Raw genomic sequence first — 24577 nt, forward strand, 5'->3', positions numbered from 1 at the left:
TCAGGCTTGGGGTCGTGATTCCTTTACAGAACATCTTTGTGCAAAGTATGATTGATTTCACTGAAGTTCAATGTACAGTTATTTGGGGGTCATTCATCTTGTGTAAAGTCAGTCTCACGTTTATAAAGACATATTTCACTATCACCTCGCTCTCTCGCTCTCCCCCCCACCCCATGCCTCTAATTGAAAGGTGAGTGATGGTTTTGTTGAGGGGAACAGGAACATCTGTCAAAGGACCCACGTGTCAGAATGGCAGCCAGTCCCAATGTGGCTCTGAGACCCCCCTCCGGATGCGCCCAGGAACCCCGGGCCGCTGTCCTGTGCTGCCTCGCTCTCCTGGCTCGTCCCCGGCAGACTCTAAGCTCTGTGCGAGCAGGGCCGGCCTCTGTCCTGCCCCTGCTCTTTCCCGGGGCCCTGCTCCCTGCCTGCCCTGCCCCTGTGCCCACTACAGGCCTGACAAACAAAGAAGCCCTCCAGCAACCTCCAGGCCGGGAGCTGGCCTGGGAAGAGAGCAGTGGCCATTCAGGGCACTGCCAGGCTGTCCCCTAGGGGGTGTCAGAGTCCTTAATCTACAGACTCCGGGTTCTCCACTGGCCCTGTATAAAATTCAAGGACCTGGTCTTGGCTGGCACTCAGGCAGTTTGGGGCAGAGAAGGGACAGGATGGAAATGGGGCTGTCTGCTTTCCCTGGAAGGCGATCCTCTTTGTATCAGCCCTGTTACCCACCCAGCTGCCCGGGACTCACAGCCCTGCAAGAAAAAAGCACACCCCCCCTTCCCCCTCCACGTCAGTACACTCAGGAGCCTCCCACCCCAGAGGCCTCCGACAGCCAGAGTAGACCCTGGAGTGGCTGGCAAACACTCTGCTGAGTGACCCCCACCCCCAGCCCAGGCACAGAGTTTATCTAAGACTCAGTGGTAAGGAGACAGACAGATGTCCTTGCCTTGCCAGTCTCCCAGGGACCCAAGGTGCCTTTATGTGTTACCCTGGGGGACCAGGAGCGCCTGACCACTTTGAATTCCCCAGACTCCTCCTCTCTCCTGTTTCTCCCTGACTTTTAGACACTTCCAGAAGGTCAGACAGGGGGCTATGGAAAGGTGGAGGGTTCGAAACAGGTGAAGGTGCAGTGGAAAGAAAGGAGGCAGTTATCACAACCCTCAAGGAGGCTGGAAACGGTCTAAGGCCTCCATGTGCAAAGGCCATTTTTGCTCCGTGCTTAGGATCATCCAGACTCGCAGGAATCAAAGGAGACATGGGCCAGGAAAGCAGTTTCAAAACCATAAAGCTTTCTATACTCGCCCAACCTTCCAACAACAGAGCTGAGATCCAGCAGAAGCTCGTCAGGCTCCCCGCAGCTGTCCTCCCCCCGGGTCCCCCCACCACCGCCACCTCCCCTCGGCAAAGTGGGTAGCCTCCCTCCCTACTGGCCTCCCCACCATGAACAGGGGTGGAGGTCCCGAGCATCCGGGAAGGGGAGCAGAAGATGCTGAACACAATCAGAAGTGGGCTGGTGTCTCTCTGCGGGAAATACACCAGAAGCCAATGAAAGAAGGAAAAAAGAATGCAAAATCCCTCCCTCTTGCACCCCCATGCTAATAAGAAGGCGGGGGGGGGGGGGGGGGGGGTGAGGCGGGGTATGGGGGGAGCCACTGAAAAAAGCACTTCACATTCGCCAGCATCTAATGTTGAGTAGTGTGTGCTTTTTCTTTTAATTCCTTGAGATTTTAAAATAAACATCTTGAATGTTCTGATGAGATATGCATGCCTGCTTACATAAGGAAGTACAGAGTGTACCGAAACAGCAGACCCAAAAAAAGCATAAGCTGTCAGAACAATGAGTACAGACACGGGGCATTTTACCACGGGCCATGGTGTACAGTTTTATTTACAGTACCTCTTATCAGACAGAGAACAGTACACTGGCTGCCAATTCCAAAGCCCAGCACTGCGTGTTCTTTCACTCAAGGAGATGTGTACTCCCCAAGAGGATCTGGAAGGCAAGCTCGCTTGCGCTCTCTCTTGCTCTCTTGCTCTCTCTCTCTCTCTCTCTCTCTCTCTCTCTCTCTCTAGCTTACTCTTTTTCCTTAACCGACACAACAAAAACTGATCCAGAATTCTGGTTCTAGATGTGGTTGCAGGAGAGTTTTACCCGACAGGGAAGTGGGAGAAGGGTACCCACCACAGGATAGGCTGAATGAACTCCCAACACAGGTCCCAATCAAAGATAGGATTGAGGAAGCCACCCGGACAGTCTCCAAGCTGGGCAACAGGCCGGGACCACCCGGGCACTGCGAGCAGCAGGTCTTCAGACAGCTAGAAGTCAGTTTCCCATCAATGACCTGCTAAGGGGCTGAACCTCGCACATGTGGCGAAATGTCCACTCCGCAAAAGATGAGACCGTAGAAGGGGTCAAAGGGAGATGCTGAGGCATTCCTAGTCTGAGGGAGCAGTTCTTACCCTACCCAATAAACTTCATGCTGTCGGGAGGTCCCATGGCACCCTGGTGCCCTTGGCTGTCACTGGGATCCTGTGGTCCTAGTCTCAAGTCCCACACAGAGAACAGGCCCTCCTTGTCTCTGATCCCCACAACTTGATTCTCAGAGAGCCTTGGAGAGCTCCTTTGTCACCACTTTCAGGGACTCAATAATAGGCTTAACAACACAGCCCCTGGCCAGTACAAACATATATGCTCAGTATACAGCTGTGCACTACAGAAATTAAGAACCCTTGCTCTGGGGTCAAACAGACCAGATTCAAGTTCTAGTTCTATCATTTCTAGCTCCCACCCTGGGCAAGCTAGTACTCATCTCTGGGCTACCTGCCTATAAAATTGGGCATAGAGCAACTACCTCACAGGGTTGAGTGAGGATCCATTTAAAAGTATATGGTAAGTCTGTGACACCATGCCTGACACAATAGCTGCTCAATAAATGGTACTTGTCATTAACAGCATCACTGTTCCCACTAGTCTCCCCCACTGTTAATGTCTGGACCCACGTATACATCAAGGCATGCAACAAACATATCATGACATTTAAAATATTCTTACCACCCCAGCCAAGTCTTCAGCAGGCATTCTCTGGTGAGCAGAAGATAAAAAGAGGCAGAAGACTATACAAGACTAACAATCGTGTACCTCCAAGAAGCCCTTCTACAAACCAAAACAATGCACAGGGGCACCTGGGTGGCGCAGTCAGTTAAGTGTCTGACTCTTGATTTCACCTGTCATGATCTCCAGGTTGTGAGATGGAACCCCACGTTGGGCCTCATACTGGGCGTGGAGCCTACTTAAGATTCTCTCTTCTCTCCCTCTGCCCATCCCCCCCTTAAAAAAAAAAAAACAGAAACAAACCAACAATGTACAAGTAAACACATGGCCCAATTACTCTTCCCTGGGAGAAGGTCAAAGAAATGGCACCTCTCCAGTCAGCTCTCAACACTCCTGGCCAAGTTTTGACAGCATTATCAACCTCCTACTAAAATGAGTACAAACCTATTTAAGGTGAATTATTTTAAATAAAGTAGGAAAATAAATCTGTCACAGCAAAAACAACAATGTGCAAATCTTCCTGAAGTTAAGAGTATTGATTTGGGGGTTCACCCTAGTGCTGCCCTTAACCCATTTCTTCCCCAGCCAACCTCCATGAGTGGCTGATCGAGGTATGGAGGTAATCAATGCAATGACACAAAAACCTCTCTTGTGATGGACTAGGCTTCCTTCCAACTCAGGCATCTCCCCAAGATGAAGTCCTCCAGCAGCTAGTGGCCAGACCAGGGAGTGGAGTTCCCCCTCACTGGCTATATGGTCCTGGGTGCCAACACTGTAGCCTCACTTCTCTCCTTAAAATGAGGTTATCAATCCTCCTATATGAACCCTACATGAAATACCTGGCACACAGCAGGTGCCTGAAGAGCTATTATGATCACAGAGTAACCTCACTTCATCAAGCTGTGAGCTTCAGGAGGCTAGTCTCCAGCCTGAGCTTTCTGGAACTCCAGTCCATAATATCCCAGCCCCACAGTTCTGGCGGAAGGCCCACCTGCAATGAGTGTCCTAGAGAGAGGAGACCATGTATCCCCTAGGGCTTTTGCACACAAGGCATTCAACTGTTTGGGGTGGCCAATGGGTACCCCTAAGGTGAGGCTGGTGAAGAACAGGCTCACGGAGAGCCGTGCAGGCCAAGAGCAGCTCTCTGGAAGCACCATAGAGCGAAATGGACTCAAAGACTCGACTGCCCCCACCTGAGCTGTGCAGCCTTGGGTGAGCCTCTTGATCTCTCCATCCGTGGATGACAAGTTTGCAATTGGGACAGGTTTAAGAGCGAGGAGAAGATGAAGGGGTGTTGTGTGAGAAGAAGCTGGACAAAGCTAAGGGCGGCTCTGAAAGGGAGCTCCTGTGCTTACTGCCCTTGGCAATAGGGAGGTGCTGGCTAACCCGCTGGGGCTGCGCTCTCTGGTTCCACCAGGGGATTCCTTCTCAAGTAAATACTTGCCCCATCAGGCAGGCCGATTGGAAGAGACAGTCCTGACACTGGGAGAATCATTAGCCAGATGCAGCGGCCAGAGCCAATGAGGCCAAGGGGAAGGCTGACCCCGGGGTTCCAGGAACACTGAGCCTTTCAGGTGCTCACAGCTTGTTTAAGGAAGATAAGGCTGAAGTCTTGGCATCTGTAAGAGACTAGGTATAAAGGTCAGTGGGGATTTTTACCGTGCTTTTGTGGGATCTCCCCTCAACCTTTGGATACCAGCAACTGTCTTCTCCCCTGGACCTGACACAGGCATCTCAGGAGAGAAGCTGAGAATGGAAAGGAGGATTTCAAAAACCTTCTTCAAAGTTCGGTCTGTAAGTTACCTGAGCCTCTGGCTGTCTCCTCTCAACCTCAACTACCCTGTTCCTTTCTGCTGAAGCACCTTCAGAGTCTTCCATCACAGGCATTCCCCTGAAATTGGGCTTGGAGGCCGCTCCCCATACCCACCCCACCTCCCAGGGCATAAGATTCATGAGTACTGTCCGGACAATGGACAGAAGCCAAACCGGGCCACTCCAAGGGCAATGGCCAAGATCAAAGCCCTCCCTGTCCACAAAATTTTGAGTTGAGGTCGCCAACACCCCAGTCCCCAACATTCCCTGACACTCCCTCCAATTATATTCTCACTTAAGTTATTTTCAGAGGGAAGGCAGGGCAGGGCAGTCTTCCCCAGCCCTGCCTGCATTCTGGTCCTGCCTCTAACCTCTGGGAGCCACAGTACCCTCACCTGACAAGGAGGCCTTGATACCTGGCCCCCAACCCCCCCTACAGGTGCACACCTCCAGGGGACACCACTCATGCAGTAGTGAGGCCACAGTGCGCCAGGAGGTTTAAATGAGGCAGTGCACATGAAAGCACTTGGCAACGCGGAACAGGCTCTGGGCAACTGCACCCTCACCCTTCCCATCTGGGGTTCCAGGGGTCCTGCAAGGATCACCCTGCAATGAGGAACAACAGGCCTCTACCGTAGCATTGACAGTAATAACAAGAACATGAATAGCAAACATTGAATATTAAGAATATTATGAAATAAGCACCGTACTAATGACTTAACGTAACGCGTACCATTCAATTCCCCCATCAAGCCTAAGATTATCCCTATCTCCTCGATGTGAAAATGAAAGCTTAAAAAACTTGGTTCACTCAGCCAAGGTCTCCAGAGCATCAAAGAAAAACAAAATCAGGGTGGCAGCATGGATAGCCCACCTAACTAAAGGCCTTTGATGACAGCAAAGGCTAAAAGAATAAAACATTCCTATTAATAATAGGGCAGGGCAGTAGAGAAACGTCCCAAAGGCAGTGTAGTCAAGTCCTCTATCATCCTCCACACTCTGGAGCTGGCGGGTCTTTCCCACAAGCTCCGAGGCCATCCTCCTCCAGCCAAATGCTCTTCTCTGAGCACTTCCTTGATTAAAAGCAATTCCTACTTCCCGGCGCCGAGGCGTGACAACATGGTCCATCAGAGTCTGGACTGGGAGCCGGTGGCACCAGGGTCTAGCTCTGGCTCCATGGAGCACATCGGTATATTCTAGAGTCCTGAATTACTTGGCTGTCGATTCTCCATCTGTGAAATAGCCCGTCCCCGCCACCTGATGATGGTAGGAGAAGCATGAGGTCCACGACATAAAAACATGTAGGACTTTATAGACGAAAATGTAGGACCGATCCTCAGGGCTGACTTACAATAAAACCCCAGTTAGGAACCTCCCTCCATGATGGACTGCCCTCCTTGGCATTCTCCTTTGGATTTCTAAGCAAGTTAAGATATTCTATCCTAAAAAAAGAGTCAATTTGTTGGGGCGCCTGGGTGGCTCAGTCAGTTAAGTGTTCGACTCTTGATTTCGGCTCAGGTCCCGATCTCAGAGTCCTGAGAGCCTGATGAAGATTTTCTCCAACCCCCCTCTCGGCCTCTCTCCCTGCTTGCATACACTCCCTCCCTCTCTCAAAATAAATGAATAAAATCTTTTTTAAAAATGTCTTCAAAGTAGAAAAAACTCATTCTCTCAGAGGTTGAAATAGACAAGGTTTTCTCAGTTGACCTTCACTTAACCAAAAAGTCTCTTTTTTCCCCCCTTCCTGGGCAGCTTTGCTAATCAAGGCTTTGCAGAACAGATGTTCACCCTCGGCAGCAAGGGTCTCCCCCCCTTCCCCACCCCTCTGCCTGCACCCCTTCTAACCTGCCCTTTATTCACTGCCCAAATTGGACCCCTTCCCCCAAGAACAGCAAGCAAATCCAATTCATTTGGGGCTCCCCATGTAAATCTCAGGCTGAGGTGTCCATCCTGGACTGCAGAGTTGTCAGTTGCTGTAAATTCATTAACACACATACACACACACACCCCGTTGGCAAACGCCAAGGCAGAAGCAACCAATCCACGGCTGCCACTGTTCTCTCTTCCGGATGACAGCTGGGAAAGAGGCCCGTCACCTGGCTCGCCCGTCACAACACCCACCGCCCATCTCAGACCGAGCCCAGGGGACTGCCACCCTCCCCCTCCCGCGGCCCCCTCGGTGGCACGTCGCGGCTGCCAGTCTCTCCAGGCCTGCTGTGGCTTTCAGAAAACAGAGCATTTCTATTTTGGGGCCATCTCAGCCTAATAATACCCCCCAACACCCATTCAGCTTAATCACTTTATTGAGGACAAGAAGCAGGCTCTCCAGCCCGGGCGCTTCTGATGTTAGGAAGTAGTAAAATGTTCAAACTGGTTAAAAATGACACTCATTGGCTTGCCTTTGGTGTTTCTGAGACCTTAATTGAGGCCCAGGCTGTGGATCTAAAGAACCTTGCAGGTTTCTGAGTCTTTCCTCCTTACCCCCTGCACCATAATTGAGGTGTTACATTACAACTCCAGCGCTGACATTTTCAGGCTCAAAATTCAGAAGCCTTGAGACTCCACACTTTGCAAAACAGAAATATGGCCTGTCACACCCAAATGTCCCTTCTTAGCATGAGCCACCCCCCACCCAAAACAACAAAACGCAATTCGCCTCTTCTGGCTGACCTCTAGCAAAGAGCTGGGGGTTTGGGGGGGAGGATAACTATTTCCCATGTTAAGCATTATTAAAGCAAAATCTGACAACTAAAATGACATCGAATTGCTGCTTGAAAACAGGAAGGTTTGTTTGGTGTAATTAGAGGACCTGAGAATTTGGTGCGTGCAGAAAATAGACTGTTGGCAGCTCTTTCGCACGCACCTTTGAGATCGTGACTTCCAAAGCTTTGGGGTGACATTTGCGAGCGTGCAATCTGTGCCTTGTGAACGAGGGGCTGGGGGACGAGAGCAGCCCGGAAAAGGAATGACAATGCCTTGGCCCCAGAAGTTACGACCAGCGGTAGCAGGGACCACTGCCACCCAGGCCAGCCTGTGTTTACAGCCCAACTCCGCCTCTTATTTGCAGGGGATCTCAAGCAAGTCAAGTCGGGTTCCTCCCCATCCAATGGAGTCCTAAGAGCACCAACCTCAGAGGGGGCTCATGGGGATCAAGCGAGACCATGACGTGCTGGCTTGCTCCCTGGCACCTGTCGGCCCTCCATCAATGTCATCAGCAGCCACTGTTTTACAGTCCCCGGTCTTCTCCACTCTGCTGTGGGCACCTGCAAAGACAAGGGGTTTGGCCCTTGCCACTGCAGCCTTGCACACGACAGAAAAAGGAATCTGATGCTAGAATTGGCTAATCACCAGCCGGTCACATGCAAGCTCAGGATGTCTGTGGACATGGGGTAAGGAGCTCCATGGACTCAAAGTGGTTGATGGAGTCTGTCCCAAAGCAGAAGCTTTGAGGGGCGGGATGACCTCTCGGGGCCCCTTCCAGCTGCGTCCCAGGCCCACAAGCTCACCTGGAAGAGGCTCTACTGCCTTCCTGGCCAGACTCTCCTTTTTTCCTTTCCTCCCTTCCTCCCCTTCGTAGGCAAGGTGCTCAGAGGAAGGCAGAGGCGGGATGCCTCATTAACTTCCCTAGCTAATTTTACAATTTAACCAAATACCACATTCCTGCCTTGATGCAGCCAGCCTCTGCCTGCAACCAACTTTTATAGCTGTGCGATGGAGGAAGAAGGTGATCCGGGCCGGAGACGAGGCAGAGTCTCGAAAACTCAAGTGGGAGAGAGAGAACAGAAGAAAACAGAAGGGTGGGGTGTGGGGGGGGGGGTGTGAAGCAGCTCTGCATATGCTCCAGAGTAGAATTCTAGGCTGTCTGGGGCTGAGAAGTGAGGGAAGAAAGCCACACGGAGCCCATGGTGTCAGAAAGATGGAGCACTATGGTGACAGTGACCCTCCTTGCCCCCCAACCCCAGCCAGGGGGCCAGGGGGCCAGGGGCCGTGTCTGGAAGCACAGTTACACGCGATCCTCTGAGAGGTATGATTCAATGCTTATAAGCGGCTGGTCAGAGGCCTGGCAGGGCCACCCAGAGGACACGTTCAGCTTGGCCAGGCCCCAGCACCCCCCTCAAAGGGCACAGAGAGGTCCCCTTCCAGCCCAGTTAGCCAAGGACTTGTGGACAGCAGGCTCAGGCTCCTCCCTCCTGATGAAGGTTCTGGCTGAGGGTGAGGTGTGCTGGGAAGGCAGCATGTATAAGGAAGCTCTACCATAAAGAATCCTCTCGAGCAGGGGTGGGGCAGTAGGGGTGTCTGGGTGGCTCAGTCGGTTAAGTGTCCCTTGATTTCAGCTCAGGTCAAGATTTCAGGGTCGTGAGATAGAGCCTGCGTCCAGCTGTGCCCTGGGTACAGAGCCTGCTTAAGATTCTCTCTCTCGGGCAGCCCTGGGGGCTCAGTGGTTTAGCGCCACCTTCAGCCCAGGGTGGGATCCTGAAGAACCGGGATCGAGTCCCACGTCGGGCTCCCTGTGTGGAGCCTGCTTCTCCCTCTGCTTGTGTCTCTGCCTCTCTCTCTCTATGTCTCTCATGCATGAATAAATAAAATTTCTTAAAAAAAAAAAAAAGATTCTCTCTCTCCCTCTGCCCCTCCCCACCCCCCCCCCACCCCCACCCCATGCACACACACTTTCTCTCTCAAGAAAAAATGAATCCTCTAGGATAAGAAAGACCCCTAGGTCACGGCCCCCCCCGCCAGGAGTTGCACTGGTTCCATTTATGCAGGCCCACACCCCACCCACCCATGACACACAGGTCCTGAGAGAGAGAGAGGGAGATGCTGAGAGACGGAGAGAACACAACTGCGGCCTTCTTGCTTGTGGTCAGGCCTTCTCTTAACACATAAGTCACTGAAAGGGACACTGGCCAGGACTCTCCTTGCTCCCTGGTCAGCTGTCCCCGGGGTTCCAAGCCTGCATCTATCCCTCATCATCTTCTCTTTCAGAGTATCTGACTCTGGACCCCCAAAATCTCAATCAGTGCAAAACTGACCCAGCAGGGCTTTCCCAGATGTACCAGGTTATTCCCATCAGGCCCCAGCAAACGGATGGTGAGATCTGGGCCATTCGGGCAGAGGTAGAAATCCCTGATGGATGCCAGCCTCCCAAAAGATCTGGTCTCTATACCTTTGTCCTCAGCTCATGTTAATGAAGGCAACTGAGGAAGACTCCAGCAAATCAAAAGTTTCAGGGAATTCTCTCCTTACCTGGAGTTACCTTGTTACTGAAAATGACTGTGGCCTTGCATAATTACCCCAACAAAATGCTCATTGCAGCCGCCAATGAGCTCCCAGTGCTCAATTAGCTCGTAATAGTCAGTGAGAAAGCTGCTGGGGCTTAATCCAACTACCCCAGAAGACTTCTTATCCCAACTACCTAATGGAAAGTTTAGAACTTACTATTTTTTCTCCCTTTCCCTGGCAAGTGCAAGAATCCCAATCAAAACGGGATGGTTGGAGGGAAAGTAGAGGGAACACGTTAACTACGAGGGGAAAGCCTAGCAAAGACCTCTTTGTTGGGTTCGATTCTGGAGAGAGTTCAACTAAAAGAGCATCTAAATACAGAGTACCCACCTCTCCCACCTACAGAGCTATCCTTCCACCTTCAAGAAAGGCCGGGGCGCAGGTCCTCCATGTTGCTCCATGTCCCTCCAGGGTAGCCAAACCTCTGACCTCATTCTCACCAAAGCACAGCCCTGTAGGCTATGCAACCTTAACCTGGGCTTCGGGGAGCCCTGGGCACTCACAGCCTATTTGGGGGTTTCCCTTACTCTCATATGAGAAATACAGACTACTCTGGCTCTATGTCCAGTTTGAACCTCACTTGCATATTTGTGCCTCAAAATGACAGGACTAAAAAAAAAAAAATGACAGTACTACCCCAAGTGCCAGTTTATAATTTGTTGTTTGTTTTTTCCCCAGCTTATATATATATATATTTATTTTTAAAGATTTTATTTATTTATGATAGATATATATAGAGAGAGAGGCAGAGACACAGGCAGAGGGAGAGGCAGGCTCAGTGCCAGAAGCCTGACGTGGGGCTCGATCCCGGGACTCCAGGATCACGTCCTGGGCCAAAGGCAGGCGCTAAACCGCTGAGCTACCCAGGGATCCCCTGCCAGCTTGTAATTTTTAATGCAAGACTTCCCAACCTGCAGGTCAGGGACAGTCCTAACATCCTCAGAACTCTGAGAATTCTCAAGTACAAGAAACTGGGCTCTAAACCTCCTACAGGCTGCTGTGGACAGAGAAGGAAGATGAAGAGGAGGAGGAAGAGAAGGAGGGAAAGGAGGAGGAAGGAGAGGAGGAGGGAGAGGCACCTGCCTAGCTGGCTCCAACTCCTAAAAGCTCTTGCTTCCTCCTGTCCAGAAACGCAGGCCCCTCCCCCACCGCAATGTGCCATCTGGACATCCCACAATGCTCCCTCCCTCATAGGAGCTGAAGCCTTCCTCATCACCCTGGTCCTCGGGAGTCTGTCCCTCCTGTAAACTGTAGCACTTACTCATCCCCCTTGTAGGAATGGGGCGCACGCCCAGCCTTGCTGACGGCTCACACCATCTTCTCAGCCAGATGGACAGCCCCTTGCGGGTAGGGACCCAGGTGGCGGCCCCTCCAATCTGCATGGTTTGCCTGCTGCTGGCCCTCACTGGGTAACCGCTAAGTGATGAATCCATTCAGGAATGACCTCTCCCCTCACTAAAGAAAGCCACGCATAGTGACCCAGAACAGTTAGAGGGGTTTCTCTACTGCCTGGCCTTCTGCATCTGGGTCCCATTTGGTTGATGCTTCCATCCCCAGAGAAGGCTCCAGGATCCACAGCGCCAGCCCGGGAGGAGAAGGTTGTAGAACAGATACAATGAGCTTCATGCCAAACGGTCCAGTTTCACTAGACAGGATCCAAAAGGTCAGGGAGGCCACAATCTCTGTGACGTGTCCCGCTCCAAGACACTAATAGTCTGAGGAGTTAGTGGCAACCCAAGCAGTCAGAGGCCCCCCCTTTCGGGGGTGCGGTGCTGGTCAACTGACCCTGTCACTCCCGAGACAGCCTCACCGAGGGCTTCCCCCAGGAGCACAGCACCCAGCTGGGTTGCCATGCAGGAGGGGCCACGGGCAGCCCTCTGGTCCTGTCCCTTTTCTGTGTGGGATGGTGTTGGGAAAGTGACCTGACCAAGTTGTCACCGGTGTGGGAGGGCCAAAGACTCACCCCCAGGGGGCCTCTAGCAATGCTCACAGGGCCCTTGATCCCCAGCCCTAGAAGGCAATGGGAAGGAGTAATGGTCACAGGGTAGGACAACGAAACATGTGACTCCGGCAGAGCAGGAAGGGGCTAATAAGCCACCCACTTGCTCCTGGTGGCCCAGGTACAAGGCCCTGAGCAGTAGCCAATTACAGGGCCACCCCACCCCACCCCCAGGATACTTAGGGATGGGGTCTTACTGGCTCTCCCCATCTAGGCATCCCAGGCTCTGAGACACGGGTTATCCCCACAGACAGAAAAGTGAGCTTTGGAACAGGTACAGCAGTGTGGTGATAGAAAAGTCGGGGGGCAGAGGGCAGGGGGAGCAGAGAGCCCTAGCTCTGCCCCTTCTTGGCTGTCTGGCCTTACACAAGTGACTTCAGCTCTTCGAGCCTTCGTGTCCTCACCTGCGAAACAGAAGCAGCACATTTACACTCCAAAGTCAACACAGGATCTCTGAGTTCAGACATACAGAGCGCCAAGCACTGTGCCTGAAACACAGAGGGCATTCAGTGAAGTGCCTTTCTCTCCTCCCCTGTCCCTGCCGTCCACCCTGAGCCATGCATTTATGCAACAGATCTTTACTGAGAGCCTGCTATGTGTCTGACTGTGCGGGTGCAACAGAGCATGCTACTGATAAGGCTTTGCCTCTATTCCCCATCCTGTCATCCAGACTGCTGAGTCCCAGGCCTGGAGGAAGGAGGGAGCTTCGGAGCCATTCCCTACCAGACGCCTATCCACACACTCACCCACTCACCCGTTCGTGTATTCAAAAAATGACTGAGTTATAACCACCGTGCAGGTTGTTCTGCGAGGTAGTAAGGGGGCTGTGGAAATAAATCACATGTTCTGAAGACGCTCAGAGTCTAGCAGGCAAAAAAGGGCAAGCAAATAAATAGCTATGACACAAAGAAGGTGACAGGTGCCATAAGAGGGGGTAGATAAATGGCTATGAGCAATCAGATGGGGGGTGGCCTCTTGTCCTGCCCAGACAGACACATCCTATGGCTGAGCCGGCTGACTTTCAAAAGACAAGAGAAAAAGGAGCACTCGCCGGCTGGCACCATTCCTAGCACGGGAAACAGGCAGGATCTATTTAAAAGGACCAGAGGCAGGTTAGAGCCTTTTCTGGCAATTCCCAAAACTCGTGCTTCCTCGAGCTGGCTGGGTAGCTGGAGAGAACTAACCCTGTCAAAATCCTACAGATCTTTTTTTTAAAAAATCATTTAGCTGTTGCCAGAATGATAAAAGAACCTTGCCATTCAAAGGGAGGGTCTGCACGGGGAGGAAGGTGGCACTGGGGTGGGGGGGAGGAGACAGGGGAAAAAAGATGAATGCCCCCCAAATATGGATCAGGGCAACCAGCGAAGAAATGCATGCTTTAGAGTTGCTTTACTACCTAATTAATTCAGTAATTTCAAAAACAATTTTATTTATGTTCCATTTACCACATCAAAAGTAAAAAAAAAAAAAAAAGAATCCTACTGATGCTAAAATAATACCTCAAGGCATCTATTTTTAATCAGTTAAAAAAAAAAAAGGTGGGGGGTGAAAAAAAAAAAGCAGCCCTGGTTTCTATACAATCTCTCCTGGGCAGACCACCAGCCCTCAGAGAGAGAGAGAGAGAGAGAGAAAGAGAGAGAGAGAGAGAGAACACAGCCAAGCCCTCTCTGAGAGCCTTCCTGGCTGCTCAAAACCGAGCTTGTCAAAAAAAACAAATCCATAATGGCCCGAGGCTCCTCTCCAATCTATTTTCTGCTCAGCTGGTTTTAAATGAAGTTATTATGAGTCATTAAAACACCCGCAAGCCAGTGGAAGTCAGCCAATTACAATTTTAAATTTAGCCCGTTCTCTGCCCCATTCTCTTGTTTTCTTCCTCTGCCCACAGAATGCTGCTGCTGGTACCTCTTCCCTCCCTCCCTCTACCCAAAGTGGAAGAGACAGTTAGGAAAATGCAGAGGACTGCATGGCACGCACCATCATTCACATGAAACTCAAATTAAATTAAAAAATGCAAGACGTCTGCCCTCTCCGAAGTCAACCCAGGATCCCCCCCACCCCAGCCCCCTGGATTCCTCGGAAACCCCAGACTCGGCCCTTAGAGGCTATGGGGCTATTTTTAAAATGAAAAGGTTCTTTGGTGGGGTCCTGTGGAGAAACGTGCCCATCCATCCATCCGTCCGTCGGTCCGTCCATCCGCCCATCACACAAAACGGATGTGCTCGGGGCAGAACCCAAGAGAGGGAAACACACCACCAATGTTCAAAGGATTCATAACAAACAATGAAGTTCAAATTCAGAGGTAACGCGGGCTTGGCAATCAAGCATGAATGTCGGTGGAAGTCACTAGATATGATGAGCTCATTTAGTTTTTAAATCTGCAAGGTAATGGTCTGTGTGGGGCCATTACAGCAAAGGAACAATTTTGAGTATTTCACGTAAACGTTTCTTCTCGGTCTCTTTTTTCTCACACATGCACGTGCGTGTGCACACACACACACACACACAAATGCCCCTCATTTCTAGGAAATGAACTGCAGCTTCCCTACACCCTCCAAGGAGTAAACAGTGTCCTTCCCAAAGAACTGTTTCATCCTACTTTCTCCACTGACCCTAAGTAACTGAGGAGTCTGGAAGCTCCAAAGAACAGACTCCCAGACCTTTATGTACACGTGCCACCACCTCCAGGATCTCTCACCCTCATGGTCCCTTCCAAGACTCACACACACAGCGTAAGAGAACCAGTGCTCAGCCCCAGGCAGACACGATTCTAGCGCCCAAGGAAGCAGAAGAACCGAAGCCACAGACCCAAGCAGAGGGAGCACCTAGAAAAAGGGTGGCTGTCATGCCATTTCACTGACAGTCACTGAAGGCTGGTTTGGAGGCCAGGGTGCTACCAGGTGTGTCAATCTACCTGGCAGTGCTGCATGAGTGGAACTTCCCGCCTGTCCCTAACCAACCAGCCTCATCGAGAAGACAGCATGAAATCCACAGAGGCTTCCAGGTCCACTGTGACCACAGGCAGTTTACCAAAGGCAGCAGGATCTGTCCTGACCCCTTGTGGAATGCAAACCTGAGGCCTGTGACCATGGGGTCCCCAGAACTGAGCAGATATCACCATCTTGGCTTTAGCTTTGAATCTTCCTACTCAGGTGCTCCAACTGTGGGGCCTTCGACCAGGAGCTCCTCACGGCAGATCAAAGAAACCTGTTCAGCAGCACATATATTAAAATAAAGCTGGAGCTACAAGCCCCTCCCTTGCACTAGCCCATTCCCCGGGAAGCGTTCTTACACTTATCTTCTCCTGAGACACACCTCCCAAAACTGTATAAGCCCCAGGCCCCACCAAGCCTAGATCTGTCCCAGAAACACAAACACTTCAGCAACAGGGTATTCACTTTATCCACAAAGACTTACCAAAAGCCCTCTGTGTGCCAGGCACTACGCCAGGTCACTGGTCCATGAGGGGACACAAACCACACAGTGCCCGGTGAGCTGTGCACCCAGGTGCCTGGTACAGAGCTCCAAAAGCACAGTGCCAGGAAGATGTGCTTTTCTGTAGCAAAGTCCAGTATGGACCTTGCAAAATCAAACCCTGCTCACCCACGGGCCCATGCTCAGCTCAACTGGAAAAAACATCCAGGGACCCAGGAAAAGCAGAGGTGGAGCCAGAGCAGTCCCACACTGCTCCCCAAAGCGCCAGGGCAGGAGCACACGAGGTTCCAGGTTCTGGGAGCATTCTCTGAGCACTCATTCAGGAGCCCTCCCCAGGGCCTTCTGGGCTGGTGGGACATTTTGTTCCCCACCCCAACTCCACCCAACTTCCAAGCTATGAAGCTTTGAGGGGGGAGACAGACAGAGAGGGAGAAAGAGACAGAAGACCAACTGAGACAGATGGAGACAAAGGCAGATGAAGACCTAAGAAGGAAGGCAGAAAATACACAGGAGCATCAGGACAGGGCTGAGGCCAACAGAGTTGCCAGGACAGGGACGAAGAGATGGAATGAGAGGAACTGGGAAAAGTGGAGGGCCACACACAGCCTCCTGCCACCACAGAGAGCCCAGCAGAGGGCGCTGAGAAGGACCGCCAGGTGCAGCGCTGTGGGAATGAGCTTGGCCCTGCAAAGTGGGCCCAGGCACCACGGCTGGAGAGCAGTGGCCGCCTGTCCACAGAGCCTGGGGAGGGGCATGTCCAGGAAGCCAAAGGCAGATGGAAAGGGCCCTAGAAGTAAGAAAGTGGCACTGCCTCTGGGTGGATCCCATACCAACCTCCTACCCTACCTACAGCCCAGCACCTAGTCATCTTCAGGCCAAAGCAAGGGTCAGCAAAATAGCCCAGAACTTAGGAAGGATGGAAGGAGCAGGGGAGAGAAAAGGAGAGAATAAAGAACAGGAGACAGACAAGGAGCCGTGGCACCCACCCCCCTTGGGGCATTCACTTCCACAGAGGAGCATCATCACCCAGCCTGGCTCCACCACCTCGGGGTGGTGGGAGGGGGTGTGGGGGGGAACCATCCTCCTCTGGGGTCGACAAAATCAGAGATAGAAACACACACACACACACACACACACAGAGAGAGAGAGAGAGAGAGAGAGAGAGAGAGAGAGAGATTATTACATAATTTCCACTTTCTTTCCTCCACCCTTAAAGTAATGTTCTATCTGACAGGCTCCTCTCTGAGGGGGGAAAAATGACAAATCCAATCCAAAATTCAACAGCCTGTGTTCTGTTCGGAGAGCACACAGTGTACTGTACAGCCCATAAAACTCCAAACAGCCTCCAGACACTGCCGCAATCGTCCTCCATCAAAACACTTTGTCTTGCATACAAAAATAAGATACAGCGCTGAACGGAATACAAAATCAGCCCATTACAGTACAGGGAGACTGCTACTTAGCAACGAGGGGGCTCTAAAGCCTCAGTGCTCTACAGGAAGCAAAATCTGTCGAGCCTGTTGGGCAAATGATAAACATTAGCAGTATTAAAAAACACAAAAGCCATGTAAATGGATAGACATAATGTGGAAGCGAATTTATAGAATAAATTGGGATGGGGGACTTGAGTGTAGGGGGAGAGGCTGGGATCCAGAGGGGTAGATGCAACGAGCTTCCCAAACCCCTGCTAAGGCACCATATGGAGAGAGAGAGACATGTGTATTTGGGGGGAGGGATATGCGAACCCCTCTTCGCACAGGGGCTGTAGGTGCAGGGGCGGGAGAGAAAACGGTGGAACAGTGTTTAATACAGTGACCTGCAATGAACTTTGCAAACTTCCTCCATTCGGCCGGCATGACACGCGGTCCTCAGGGCTGGGGAGCCTGGCACGCGCACCCGGCAGCCCCGAGGTGGACAGATGTGGGGCTCTACGTGCCCCCCGGGGCCGGCATCACACCCTGTGCAATCACAGGATCTGTCACTTGCTGTAAACACAGCCCCTAGCCGCCGCCCCCCCCAACCACCAAAAAAAGAAAGTTAAAAAAAAAAAAAAACACGAACCCAGACAACAAAACCAAAAAGCACCCCATCTGGGCTGGAAAAATCAGTATATTTCATCAGGTAAAGGGGAAAAATACTCTGGCTGTGAATCAGCAGCAGGGCTTCGGAGCCCAGCCAAAACAGGAGCTGCGCAGCAAAACCATATTCTTCTGGTCTCAGTTTAGGCTCCTGAGGCAGAAAGGAGAGGGGGTGGGGGCGGGGGGGTGGGAGGAAGGGGGCAGGGGGAAGAAATGTATTTTTCATCAGCCAGTGTATAATTTATAAACAGCATTAAACAGTTTTTGTTTTCTTTTTCCTCCCTCCCGTGTATGGGCTTGGACAGCAGTCAAGCCTGCATTAATTTCTGCTCTGGGTACAGTGTGTTCTTGGAGGCACATCTGCAAGCGATCATAAACTCTCTGGAATGCTGGCAGAACATCCAGACCTGCCGGCAGGCCAGTGACGACACCACTCTGGGAAAAAGTTCGGGAAGCAGGCCAAACAGAGCAGGGAGGGGTGGGGGGGAGCGAGCCGGGCCGGAGCCAGGGGCCGCTGTCCCTCCTCCCGCCCGCGCGCTGCTCCTCCAGGACCACAGGCCCCTCCACTGCCGCCCGCCTGCCGCTCTGTGCTCCCCACCCCAAACCCCCAGGGGCCCGAGGGAGATTCTCCTGGGTCACGTCCTCCTGGTTCAGCCCCACGGCAGAAAGCACACCCGAGAGAAGGACGGTGGCATTCACAGGGGAGCAGGCCCAGGGAGGACTGCCCACGGGTTCAGGCTCGTAGCCGATGCAGATCTGGGAAGATGAATGTGCCAGAGGCCAGCGGCAGGTCCTGAGAGGCCACCCTCAGAGACCCCAAGGTGCCTCTCCCATCCCCAGCAAGGGGGGAGGTTGGGGGGGGGGAACGTGCCTCGTCACCACCCCCTACTTGCCAGCTACCAGGCATCCTCCCATCTTCTTTGCCTTTGGGAAGGAAGACCCTGAACCCCACAAAGCTAAGCATTCCAAAAGAAGAAGAAAAAAAAGAACAAGTATAATCCATAGATCTTTGACATCTCATAATTGTTTTTTCCCTTCCACTGGATCAGGACAGGGGAAAGCACGAGAGAACCAATCTAGTTTCTGGCCCCAACCCCTCCAGCCCTTTCCCCGCCAGACAGATGACCGAGGCCCCCGATGATAAGCCCTGGCCACCCCATGCTGCTGCTGGAATCAGGAAATCCATCAGCCAAAGCCCATATTCCTTCCCAGTGCCTCAGATATGGGGAAGAGGCTGGTATCAGGGGAGATTTCTCAGCAGCCATGGCTCACGGTGCCCAGAGAGGGCAAGAGGATTGAGGAACAGGGGGCCGACCTCTGACAGGACCGGACTCCCAGAGAAAGGCCACCCCTCCCCAAGGCTAGAGGCAGGGGCCTGTCTGCCCTCCAACCACACCCTAAGATCATCAGGCATGCCATTTCTCCAAGGGGGCCTGAGAAATCCTATACTCCAGGCTAGTCTACTTCAAAAAACCCATCGTTCCTTCTTTCCAGGAAAAAAAAAAAAAAGTGTCACTCCCTTGCTCAATCTTTGATTGGCTCCACAGCACTGCAGGTAAAGCGCACAGAGCTTTGCTACTCAGGGGCCCCACAATCCTGCCTCTGCTCCCTTCCAAAGCCTGCCATCTCTCCCCCCACCCAGACACACCCTGCATATCCCAGCGACACTGCATGTCACCATGTGGCCTCTCCCACCAGTTCCTTTCAAAACTCCATTCTCGGCAGCCTACCACCCTCTAAAAGGGGCACCATCCCCCTGTGAGTTCCTCCTGGAATTCCCTCCTGGTGCTTTGCGCACACCACCTTCTCTGATCATTACTTTATAATCAAATATCTCTCCTACTGGACGTAAGCTCCTTGAGGGCAGGGACGCTGTCACGTCTCTCCAGTGCTAAGGACACAGAACCTGACACACAGTCAGGGCTGAGTAAATGTCTGCTGGCTGCAAAAATGAATGACACTCCCAGAATAGGGGCAGGCCACAGAAACAGGCAGGCCTCTAAATAGCATGCAGTCAAGTCCCAAACAGGGGCAGGCTGTTCTGGGTGTGCTCACTTGTAATCCACTAGTCCTGAAGCCAAGCGGTGGGAAATCCTACCTAATGGGAAACCTTATACCAGCAAGTCCCAGAACCAACCGGAGTCACTGCCTGGGTCTGTGGTCTGTGCACAGCCATCCCAGAGCTAGGAATCACCACTTAAATGAGAACAAGGAGTGGCAAGGAGATGCTCTGGGGCCAATCCCCACAAGGGATGGAGCAGCAAAGGGTGGGGAGGGAGACGTCAGAGTGATCCTAGGACACAGAGGGGCTTGGGTTCCTGCCCTACTCACTGCCACAATCCTACACCCCATATTCTCCTTGGAGAAGGAGCAGCTTTGCAAAGCCTCCGAGATGGTCCTGCTTCCCACCTGACCTCCTTTCCCAAACCCGCCTCTGAGAATGCAGGGCGTGGCCGGATCAATCTCATTAGTTAATGAGTTAGGTTATTGTTTGTTAATTTAAACTTATTGTTATCATCAGGTATATCTCATAAACACTTGATTAGTTAACGCATTCAAATCGAAATAAAAACTTCAATTAAACTGAACATTCACTACTACCATTTAGGATCTTAAAAAAGGAAGAGACAGAGAAGAGAGAGAGAGAGAGAGAGAGAGGAAGAGAAAGAAAGAATTGTCTCCAAGAAGGGCCTCCTACAGGGCAAACTTCTAATTAAACAAATTGTCAATTTCAACACAATGAAAACTGATTTAGGAGTGTAAATTTAGTATTCCAGTCACTGAAAATAAAACCTCACATTGTCGGCCTCATACAGGCTGATTTCCTTGGATGGGGAAATGCAGAGGACAGGAAGACAACGTGAGAAAGTGGGAAGAGCCCAGAAGGAAGAACAAGCGAGAGCATTTTATCCTTTCATAAATAACCTCTCCGCAGATTCAATGTGGCCTGTTCTCCAAGCATCGAGAAACTCTTGTCTTGCCTCCTCCTTCACCCCACCCCTACCAGATTAGAAAAAAAAAAAAAAATTAATCGTGTATGATGACAAACTTGGCTCAGCACTCACTGTACACACTGTACCCACAAGGCTGGCGCCCAGCCAGGCCTGGCCCAGTGCCAGAACTACAATAACAAACACAGGCCATGCTAGCCAAGAGGGGGTGGGGGCAGCCAGCGCGCCGAGCAAGGAAGTGAGTGAGGAGCACCATTCAGCTCCACCGAGCAGAAGAAAACAGCAGGAATGTGCCTGTCCTAGGCAGCGACAACATTTAGGGGAAGCCAGGGGCACCATGACCTGCACCCAGGTCCCAGAGTCACTTCTCCATGGCCTGCTCCTTTAAAAAAAAAAAAAAAGAAAAGAAAGAAAGAAAGAAAGAAAAAAAAAGGTCCCCACAGTTCTGGAGGACCAATTGTTCTTCCAGGCTCTGCACGGCTGCTCCAACCCTCGGTGACTGTAAAGTGGGTGGGCACCGTGGGCCATTCTTGCTGTGGGCTCCCAGCAGGGAGCCTTCCACACCCAGCAGCCAGGCAATCCGTGGCATCTCACCTACAGCTCCTCTGAAACATCGCACAGTTCTGTTATTGTGGGGCTGGGAGAGAAGTCAGATGGTGTAGAACCAATCCTGCTTCTGCCACGGGCATCGGAGAGAAGGCCTAGACCGGGCACAGCCAGCCCTGAACCCCGACGCCCCCCCCCGGGGGGGCCTTCACCGCTTCTCAGGGGGTGTGAACAGCTCAGGAAGTGGTCTAGCCTCTCTAAGCCCTTGTTGCTATTTTCTGATCAAGACATCCCGGCACTGGGGTGAGAGGCAGGCGGGATGAGAGAGAGACCCAGCAGAGAAGAGAAACAGCAGAGTCTTAAGAAGCCTATGAGTGATCTGCAAAGGCAGATTAAAGCACTATAATGACCCTCACACCTGCCCCGTCACCAAATCCTCCTTTCCAAGGGCACTGGCAAGTGCATTTCGGAAAGAAAAGTCACTCGGCACAGCCAGACTGCAGTGTAGAGGAGGACAGGTATGGAAAAGAAAGCCCAGGGAGACGGGACCCAGCTGCCCAAGCTGGCACAGTACCCAGGGGACCCCCAAGTGGCATCTCAGCCAGGACGGGAGCACGTGGCCTCAGGTGGTGGCTGGTTCCAGAGCCATCTTGTCTCAACTGGGGAGCTCCGGGCCCACGGCAAGTGTGTAGGCAATGCCCCCCTCTCTGCCGCTCCCATGTGGCACCACCAACGCGGCAGGAACTGGCTCACATGCTCAGCCACTACTGGCCGGCGGGCTCCTGGCTGCCCCCCAGTGAGCCCCTGGGGTACAGTCTCAACTGTTCCTATTGCAGGAGAAACCTGGTGGGAGACTGGAGTTCTCCTGGCTTGTTCCTAGTCCTCCTGGCTGCACTCATCCATCCAACCAGTATCTACCAACTACAACAACGTGTCAGGAAATGTGCTGTGTATAATGTGGACAGACCCCACCTCCCATAGTTGACAGCCCACCAGAGGAATAAAAAGGGAGGGAAATTGTATTTACTGAGAGCAGATCACAGGTCAGGCCTAGTGCTAAGTGTCTGATGGGAGCCTCACAGCATTTCTGAGGGTCAAATGCTCCCATCTTACAGATGAGGATACTGAAAAGCTTACATTTCTTGCCCAGCATCTTGGTCAGGAGGTAGGTTTCCAAATTTCTCTCCCGGCCTCCCAAGTAGGGGGATAAGGCAAGTCCATAAATAACCAGAGGACAAAGAGGAAAGACTGTGCCCGGAGAGCTTCAGATAAAGACATACAAACACCCTAGAAGAAGGCATGACTGATCCTGGCTGAAGATGGGGACATGTGGAGGATGGCGTTGCATAAGGGATCTTAGTAGATCTGACAAGATTCAGGAAGGGTTATTCCAAGCTGAGGGAATGGAATGAACAAAGCCACAGAGCTCAGGAAGCAAGCTGTGTCAGTCTGCACACAGCACAGACCAACAAGTAGATGGGTCTGGCTAGAGTGCTGGACTCAAGGAACGGGTAAGGAGAAAGGATGCTCACTGGGCCAAGTTCCGGAGTGGGCAAGGAAGCTTTAACCACAGGCTGCAAAGTGCATTACCCGCATGGAAGTGTCCAGCACCACACAGTGAGAGACCACACAGGGGCCCGCAGCAGGGAGCGCCTAAAACGCAAGACCCACACTCTGCACTTGGGGGGTGGCCAAGCTGGCTGGCAGATAGCTTCAAAACTCCACACTGAACCCCAAATGACCTATAAGACTAGAGGGAAGCAAAAAGATACAAGGTGAGTTGTTTTTTTTTTTAAAACTGAACAAAGGAAGTAGATGCCAGACATGGGGGCGTCTGGACTCAGAGGGCTCTGGGCCAGTGTGGGAGAGGTGGGCAGGATGAGGACAGTTCAGGGGAGCCAGGTGGGTGTGGGTGACCCTGCAAGGAGGAGGAACGGAACACACATCGATGTGGGGACAGAGTACACAAGCTGGGACAGCCAGCCACCTGGCGTGACACAATCCCTGGCCCTGGACCGGAGAAGGACAGAAAGCACAAAGGATTAGGGAACTTAAGGAGGAGCCATGGAGGCCCAGGAGAGGGCATTCCACGCCATGCACAGCCACGCAGGCTCTGGCTCTGCAGAAAGACTGTGGCAGGCCGAAGCCTATAAAGCACCAAATAGCCTTTACACGACTGACTGGGAAATGGGAGGGCAGAGCACAAACAGCCAGCAGATAGAAGCTTCTGTGGCAAAGTGATGGGTACGTGCCCCAGGGTCACAGATCCAGAATTAGGGAAATGGACAGCAAAGCAGAAGCAGTTAACGTTTACTAAACACTACCTGTATGCCAGGGTGGGTACTATAGATGCCCATCACATACATCATGTCACCGATTCTTTAAAAAAAAAAAAACCTGGTATGAGCTCGGCAACACCTGTACCTCATGGATGCAGAAAATGGGGTTCAGAAGACAGATCCACCCCAGGTCACAGAGCACATACCACAGACGAGGACTGAACACCTGCCAAACCCCAAAGCTCATGCTCAGTTCACAAATGCTGGAGGGCTACGTGCTAAAGGTAATGTGGGATGAGGAGTAGACATCAACACTTGACCAGAAGAAGAAGGCCTTTGCCACTTCCCCAAAATGGGTCTCCAAGGTTGAAACGAAGGGCATCATAAGGAGAAGAGGGATTGCCCTGGAAGGGAAGTCTACAGGCCTCTACAACTGCACCCAGGCGACCCCCTGGCCTCAAAGCAGCACCATCAGACCTGGCAATCCTTCCCTCCACCAAGAATGCCCAGGGGTGCTGGCAGTTAGGTGCTTCTCCATTTCCCGTGTCTCACCGGGCAGAACAGCTTTGTGCCAACACAGGCAAAAATTCCCATAGCCACACAGCTGACCCCACTAGAAACGGATAAAACTAACTTGCAAAAGACAGCACACTGGAACTCAGTCTGTGTTCTAGACTTTCTGTATCTATTGAATTAAGGACTCCTCTGTAAAATGTAAACCCAAGAGTCAGATTCCTTAGGCCAGGTGAACCAAATGCCACCACCACGGCCATGCTGACAAAACCGTTGTCTACTTTGGAAGGTCTATCACTCAAGTGCCCACAATGCCTCAGGAAACCCAAGAGTATGAGGATGGGTTTGTGTGGACAGACATACCATCAGGACAGTCTGTGCTCCATGAACCTGTAGGGAGCATCCACAGGGCATAGTGGCCCAAAGGCACCGGCTGGCAGCGGGGACACCCCTGCTCTGAGCGGGGACGAAGGTGGGCAGGAGGCAGTTGCTTGCACTCCAGCGGGCCAGTCAGGGCAGCATCACCTACCTGAATGAGCCAGTAAGTGCATCCTCAGTCGCAAACTATCCAGGAACCGCTTCCCGCAGAGCTCACACCCGTACGTCTTCATGCCACTGTGCAGCTTCCTGTAGGGAAA

General features: G+C 52.1%; 1 protein-coding gene and 1 long non-coding RNA gene across 6 annotated transcripts in view; one reads left to right on the top strand and one right to left on the bottom strand.

Annotated features, from left to right (window-relative positions):
• The window catches only part of ZBTB16 (zinc finger and BTB domain containing 16), a 187636-nt gene that overhangs the window by 69440 nt on the left and 93619 nt on the right, over nucleotides 1–24577 (bottom strand). For all 5 annotated transcript variants that reach the window (XM_072729761.1, XM_072729762.1, XM_072729758.1 and 2 more), the window contains one exon: nucleotides 24469–24566. In XM_072729761.1, the coding sequence (XP_072585862.1) occupies nucleotides 24469–24566 (98 nt within the window). The remainder of the gene's footprint in view (nucleotides 1–24468; nucleotides 24567–24577) is intronic.
• On the top strand, nucleotides 4529–9467 carry LOC140594698 (uncharacterized). Its single transcript, XR_011995816.1, has 2 exons — nucleotides 4529–4843; nucleotides 7929–9467. It is a non-coding gene; the product is annotated as an uncharacterized lncRNA (long non-coding RNA).

Source organism: Vulpes vulpes, chromosome 12 (assembly GCF_048418805.1).
Source record: "Vulpes vulpes isolate BD-2025 chromosome 12, VulVul3, whole genome shotgun sequence".
Lineage (NCBI taxonomy): Eukaryota > Metazoa > Chordata > Mammalia > Carnivora > Canidae > Vulpes > Vulpes vulpes.